General features: G+C 38.6%; 1 protein-coding gene across 1 annotated transcript in view; it reads right to left on the bottom strand.

Annotated features, from left to right (window-relative positions):
- Nucleotides 1-5327: 5327 nt before the first annotated feature.
- LOC125038910 (60S ribosomal export protein NMD3-like) overlaps nt 5328-7726 on the bottom strand; it is a 4361-nt gene continuing 1962 nt past the window's right edge. The window contains exons 6-10 of the mRNA XM_047632562.1: nt 7418-7560; nt 7107-7249; nt 6881-6993; nt 6516-6692; nt 5328-6306 (exon numbers count right to left, since the gene is read on the bottom strand). Coding sequence (XP_047488518.1) covers nt 6084-6306; nt 6516-6692; nt 6881-6993; nt 7107-7249; nt 7418-7560 — 799 coding nt within the window. The 3' untranslated portion in view covers nt 5328-6083. The remainder of the gene's footprint in view (nt 6307-6515; nt 6693-6880; nt 6994-7106; nt 7250-7417; nt 7561-7726) is intronic.

Here is a 7726-nt window from a genome sequence, read left to right as displayed (position 1 = left end):
TATTTTGTATCTGTATCCTTTTCTCGACGCAATTCGTAATGGCAAAGATGACTGGTCAATAGTTTTCATGAAACAAAGTACATGAGTAATTCTAACTTGCATGCGGGGAATTGCAAAATTTAGTGATCCTCCGGTATCATTGATCTCGACACTGCCACTACAACAGCTACTACTCCTAGTTGGCACAATAGTAAGCTGATACATATACAGAAAGATTGTGTATGGAACCCCTACAAATAATTCTAACTATTCCTGTGAAACCTGTAGCAAATTGGCATGATAAAACTTGTTCACAAGGATTTTCAAATATGAGAGAAAAATATGCAGAACCTGGAATCCCAATAAAAAGAAGGCAAAGAAAAAATGGATTTCCAGAATTGTTAATCTAAAATAAATGTGCCAGACAAAGGTCATGCAGCATTGTGACAGTATTGTAGGGAAAAAGGGATGAAAATGAGATAGCAATTAGTATAAGTGGACAGGAGGAGGGATGAAAAATAGAAATGAAAACGGAGAAGGAAAGACCATGCGAAATTAGTCGAGGCAAAAGCTGAGGTCCAAGGTAGGGGCGAGCTTCTACATTGGGCCTCGGTTCCTACCTCCTAAACCCCTACCACAATAAGCAAGAGATTGAGGAGGGGGTTATAGCCTATGAGCCAAAGTACCATGTAATTACACTATGGTACCTCCCCAATCCTTGCTTTTTGTTGCTGTGGGGGGCTTAGGCCCATTGTAGGGAATCGTTCCTAACATGGTCCCCAGCCCTCCCCTCAAATAACATTGCACTTTCTGTCCAGTTATCCTAATTAACTAATTTTGACCCCTTTTGCCACATTACTTAGTCATAATTCACTGACTTTTGATGTCTGGCACATTTGTTTTGACCATTGACCATTCTGAAAATCCACGAACTTCTTACCCAGGAGCTTTGCCCCCAAGCCACACCATATCACTATACTTTGAATACACAGCTGATGACCTTAGATGATGCGGTAGAAAATTTAAGTAAATAAAATGTCAGACATCAGTGTTTTACAAAGTAATTTAACTGGTAGCTAGATGCATTTTGGAGAACATTAAACTTTACAAGTAATCTTTTTGTGATGGTTAGAACACACAAGGTATTTTCCATGAGGGGCTTTGGAGGCGGAGACTGGGACCCAATGCTGGAAAACTCCCCAACCTTGGGACTCGGCCCTCGACTCAAATTTTGCATGGTCTTTTTTTTCCCCTCCTTTTTTTTCGTTTGTCCCTTCACCAACCCCTTCTACTATCCACTTCCTAAGGTGTGAGAGCCGTGCTGAAAGGATGAAAGGCTGACTTTGTGCCAGTCCTGAACGGTCTGAGGAAGCCAAGGGCACGGTATTCCCCTGCCTTAGTGTCTAGCCCTTACCCCTCAAGGGACCCTGAGGGGTGGACTGTTTCTCTCCCCAACATACTCTAGGCCAGGGCTACTCAACTATTATAAGCAAAGGTCCAGTTAGACAAGCTCCAATGTACGCATAGGTCCGGAAATTTTTATTACATGAAATATAAAAAAGAAAACAATCTCATAATTTTCCCTGAAAAAAAGACCCTGGCTGTTGTGGCGCCTTCCTTCAAATCACTCACTCACTCATTCATAACTTTCCTTGAAAAAAAGACATTGGCTGTTGCGGCCTTCCTTCAAATCACTCACTCACTCACTCATTCATAATTTTCCTCGAAAAAAAAGACATTGGCTGTTGTGGCGCCTTCCTTCAAATCACTCACTCACTCACTCATTCATAACTTCCCTGAAAAAAAAGACATTGACTGTTGTGGTGCCTTCCTTCAAATCAATCACTCACTCATAACTTTCCCTCTTAGAATTTTTTTTTTTTTTTTACAAATTCCTCTCCCCGTGTTCTTCCTTATCAGTCACACCCAACAAGTCCTGGCAAGATTCTTTCTTGCTTGCATCGTGATATAGATAAAAGTTATCCTCAGTGAACACTCCACTGCTCTCTCCTGGGCTGTCATGTTATTGGCAAGAACTATGACCTCTCAAAAAAAAAAAAAAAAATCTCAAAACTTTTAGAAACCTCTTAAGACTTGAAAATGAAATTAAGAACTTAGAAATGAAAAAAAATCAACACTACAGCAAGGATTTCAAAGCTGTTGTGTTGATTTTTTGTCATTTTAAAAAGTCGTTTTTCTCAATTAAGCTTAGTGAGAAAAATTACACTTCTTGTTCCTTATCAACTCGCTGAATCTCGGTACTAATTTGGTGACAGCCAGTCGAATACAGTGGTGGAGGTGTTCACTGGTCATGCATGAGCGAAACTTGTTCTTCACAAAGTTCATGGTAGAGAAAGCAGACTCACAGGAGTAAGTGGAGCCAAACATTGTGAGAATTTGCACTGCTAGTCTATGAAGAGTAGGGAAATTAGCAGGGGATCCTTCCTTTGACCAAAATGTTTCTGGTGAACAATCACAGAGTATTTGTTTCAGCTCTACATTCTCTTGAAAGTCAATGATTTCCAGTTGGATTTTTGCAGCATCTACCCATTTGCAGGCGAGTTTTGCTTCGTCTGAAAATTCTGTTATATCTGTCACTAGAAAAGGGTTTTGAATGAACAGCAGCAACTGATTTCCAAGAACAAAGTCATCAAAGCGCACCTTGAAATTATTGATTAGGTTCTCAATAAATTGAACATGGTTAGTACCTGTTTCATCATTACGTTGCTCCAAAAGTCTGGGAAAATGCAAAAGTTGGCTTTGAATATCAGTTTTGAAAAGATCCAATTTTTTCTGGAAAGCACGAATTACTGAGATCAAATTGAAGATGGTGTGTTTTTCCCCTTGAAGTTTGACATTAAGATCATTCAGATGTGACATCATGTCTGTCAAAAATCCAACAGTTTCCATTTTCTTGTCATCTTTCAAAAAATCAGAAAATGCATTTGCCTTCACACTGTTTTGACTTTCGAGGAAAGTCTGTAACTCCTTCCTAATTGCCCAAAATCGCTCCAAAACTCTTCCCTTACTTAGCCATCTCACATTGTTGTGCACTAGTAAATCATCATGGCAATAACAGAAAATGTAATATCATAGGAAAACTATTCTAAATATATAGTCATAGTCGACCAAAAAAAAAAAAAAAAACTTGCAAGATACTTTCACCAGGACCGTCATGCTATTTAACTAGAATTTTCTCTTCCTGGGGTCTGAGGTCCAACTGCAACACTCAGAAGGTCCGGATCCGGACCGCGGTCCGCCAGTTGAGTACCCCTGCTCTAGGCTTACCATGGCCAACAATGAAGATTTTATACCATTATTAGATAGCACATTTATTTTGCTTTTAACTATTAACCATTAACCATACCATTATTAGAGGCAATGAGGCTTGCCTTATCAAATAGCTCCACCAATTCAAACTTGCCCGATTCCCTGACCCCAGGCTCTCCTTTGACCACGGCTCTGAACGCTACAATTAATACCCCCTCCTCAATGCCTACTAGTACAGTATCCACCCTAATCAACACCCCAGGAGACATTTCTACTCTCCCAACATGCTCAACTTCAACAACTATACCCCCACAACCTTTTTCATCAACAACCCCATCCTCCCTTATTACTACCTTACAACCTTATTGTCCACCTCCCCATAACACTACTCCCTCTTCCACACGCCCCTGTCCTTCTACTACCCCCATCTCTACAAAATTCTTAAATAATCTATTTAGCCCAGCCAAATGGGACTGATTTTTCGTGATCCCTCCCACAGCTTCTCACACTATGCTTTGACAACCGGTTTTCATTCCTCAAATGCATATACATCCTTCACTTGATCTAACCCCTATACATTACCTTACCCGACCTTAACCCATTTACTCGTCAATTCTTTTGCCCATCTTTGACAACTAATCACTAACTTAACCACCCTTCACTACCATTTACTATAGTGCTACATGACCTTAGATGTCTAGCACATTTATATTGCTTTTAACCAATTAACCACAAGGTATTTTAAAACTTAACTCCATGATTGATACACCAATATTTAGAATTATAAAATCATGACAGGCTTTGACACTGGTTCCAATCACCTGAGAAGATTTTTGATAATGACCAAACTTATTTTTTTTATAGAAAATTTTCTGCCATGCCATTAGTAGCATATGCAAATTATAGCAAAAGGGTGGGGCTTGCAGGCAAAGCCCCCAGCTTGTTAGTTTTTGGTTCACAAGGTGATGTTTGTGGATTTCCAGAACGATCAATGGTCAAAACAAATAAATGTGCCAGACATTACAAAGTCCTATGGCATTTTGAAAAAAATGCCATACAAGAAAAGGGTAAAAATGACTTAACAATTAGGATAAGTGTGCAGAAGAAGGGGATGAAGAGGAGAAGGAAGAAAATTTTAAGCAATGGCAGAAATCAAAAGCAGGGGTGATCCCTACATTGGGCTTCAGTCTCTAACTATAGTTGACCATAACTACTGCGTGTTTGTGAAAGTTAATTCTAATCTGAGTATCACCAAATCCCTCCCAAGATAGGTAGCTTACGCCCCGTACACAATCGAGCACATGCTTAATGCTTGCCTTTTGGGCAAATCAAGGGGGCAACCATAGAAGGCCATCTGCCAGGCAGATTGCCTTTTGGGCAAATCAAGGGGGCAACCATAGAAGGCCATCTGCTGGTTACAAATAGATGACCCTGCCAGACACCCGGACCCCTATACATATGAGATACAGGCTTTGCCATTCTCTGCTTCTTGTTGTAGGGGCGTTTTAGGACATGGAGACTGAACCCCATTATAAGGGATCACCCTTGCCTTGGACCTACGCTCTCCCCTCATCTAAATTTGCATGGTCTTTTCTTCTCCTCTTCATCCCCTTCTGTCCACTTACCTAATTGTTAACTCTTTTATCCTTTTTGCCACAATACTTAATCACAATGGTATATGATCTTTGATCTCTGGCACATTTATATGATAGGACTAATTAACATCACTTTATGAAAAAATAAAAAAAAACTCTTACTGGGGTGTTCGCTCTCCAAGTCCCACCCTATTACTGTATTTTTAATGCACCAGTTATAACCTCAATAAATAAATAAAAACAAGCTTTGCCTGGTAAACGAGCAAAGTCTGCTGCAATGTAGAATTAGTAAAAGAATAAAAATTTTACTTTTCGATTTCATGATTAAAATACTAGCCTGGTTATTCACTAAGGTAACTGAAAAAATAGTCCTTAGTAAGTTATCTCACTGCTGATGAAATTTTAAAAGATCCTGTTATTTACATTTTATTTTATAAATTAGAAGTTTGTTATATCAATAGGAACAAATTAATGCACTTCAAGTTTTATGTACAAATTTTATGGTTACAATATTTAAATACATATATATCTAACTAAAGTTGCCAAGATGTATATCTTCAACTCATACATATATATATATATACAAATTATCTGTCATTTGTAGTAAAGGAAAGAGAAAATGATACAAAAGCAACCTTGGAAGACCATTACCTGGCCCAAACAATCTTTATAAATAAATCTTAATTGACTACACAACAACAATTAAACATATTAACCGTATTATAGGACACTAATTGTGATAGGATTCTTTTTTCATTTACTTAACTCTACAGTCTATCTTGTACTTTTGCCATTCTTACAAGACATGACATTTCTTTGCACAAAAAATTAACACAATATTCACCAAAGTTCTGTACACATCATACTAAAATAGTCTTTTCTGGACATATTACCAAAGCTCATAATCAAGTTCATTTGTTTCTCCATCCTTTCAACGTTTCCATTTTCACCTTTTCAGTCATCATTTTTACGAGCTGTCCAATCCATTCATCGTTACATCATCTCCTTCCTTTTCCAGTCCTCAAAATTATGGGTCTCACTCCTCGCTAGACATTTCAACTGAGGACTTCCCATTTTCCTGCCTTCTTTTATGGTCATTATCACTCACTCAACCATCTCTTCTTCTTTATTCTGTAGAGGTATTTCTTTGTATGTATATTTTTTCTCTTGTTATCAATCATTCACCTACTCTTCCATCAACTTTACCCATATTTATTCATTCTTTATCCATATCATTGCTCACTCATCCATCTCCTCCTCCTCACCATCGTTGTCATTCCCTCCTGCTGCTTCCATCTCAATCTGCAGGTCATCCAGCATCTCCTCAAGGCTGATCCTGGGCACCTCACCAGCTTCGCTCTCCGTGTCTGTGTTCTGGAGTTTGTTAGTATCGCGGTAGATGTTGACATTGTGGCGGAGCTGCTGATCTTCCTCTAGGTCTTCCAGGAAGTCAATATAATCCCTAAAACAGGAAGATAAGAGCGTAGTATGAAATTACAAAGCCTTAAGAAAAAATAAGTTTGTAGTAAGAGACAATAATGAATGATAGAAAAAATTGATCCAGAAGTTAAGATGAGCAAAGACACATTAAGATTAACAAGAATGCAAAAATTGAGAACAATTCAATTAAAAAAAAAACATGAAGTACAAGCAAAGGCACCAGTTACTCACTTATTCTGACTGTTGGTATCATCATCCAGACCGAGATGCCGCAACTTGAAGCGACGTCTGCGATTGCGGGTGGCCTTGTCGGAATACACTTTCTTGACCAGCACAACATCAGGCACATGATCCGCATTCATTTTGTCTATATTGTCATCGTTGACATTAGATGTAGACATGTCAAATCTGTTTGAGAGAGAAAAAAGTATCAGAATGTGTAATGATGTAGTTATTCACTGGAAGTGAAACATACCATAAAATATCTTTAAAAATAGCACCAAACAACTATATAACAGTTATAACAGCAAAATATGATAAATGAATCACACCAACTATGTTATCAATAACAAACAAAAAAGCAAAAGCAAACATACCCTAAAACTGTGTCCCCAGGATTGAGAAGGTGACCAAGATGAGTTCGACAGAAGAGCATAGTATCAGTCCCCAGCTCGCTCTCCCGCTGCACCCAGACCTCGCCTACCTGATGCTGTGGGGGGTAATTAGTAATAAGTCTTTCACATTAACTCCATTCCAAAATCCAACTGTCATATAACAGGATCAGGACCTCCCTACAGCAAAACAAGTGCTCGTGCTACTTACTTTTGAGGATATGTGTCCTTGGCCTTTGAATCGCTTCACCTGGGCCTCAGAAATGTCCATCACAATGAAATGGATCAGTTTCTTAGATGTGCAGAGAGCCCTGAATGGAGCTTTCCAGTAGGTGCTGCTGTTCACTTCAGCCACTAAAAGAAAGACATATGCAATTTTTTTTATCTTCTTTTCCACGCTGTCTTCTTAAACTACTCATAATGTTTATAATACAAAATTATCAGTAACAATCATACTAGTATACTCATATCTTCTCCATACATACAAGTGAAACAGGGAAAAATGTAGTATAATGTCCTTACTCTGAGCAGTATTTGGGTCTATTAGACATATGACATTTGTAATACGATGTACTATGCAAATCTGTCCAATCCCTCCCAGCTGGTGCGCCATTTTGGAGGGCAGGCACACCACACTGTCCTTACAAACAGGTACGATCTCAACACTGGAAGAGAAACTTTGCTTTAGTATATTCAGATTAACTTGATGCATTCAAACAAGATTCTTCAATTAATTTGATCAAGTTTGTGCAAAATTCAAAACACTGAAATCTCGAAGGAAAGCAAGGAACAACAGAAGTGCTTTCAGTTGCTATCTTGCAATCATAGACT

Source organism: Penaeus chinensis, chromosome 26 (assembly GCF_019202785.1).
Source record: "Penaeus chinensis breed Huanghai No. 1 chromosome 26, ASM1920278v2, whole genome shotgun sequence".
Taxonomy (NCBI): Eukaryota; Metazoa; Arthropoda; class Malacostraca; order Decapoda; family Penaeidae; genus Penaeus; species Penaeus chinensis.
This window is presented reverse-complemented; position numbering and strand designations above follow the sequence as displayed.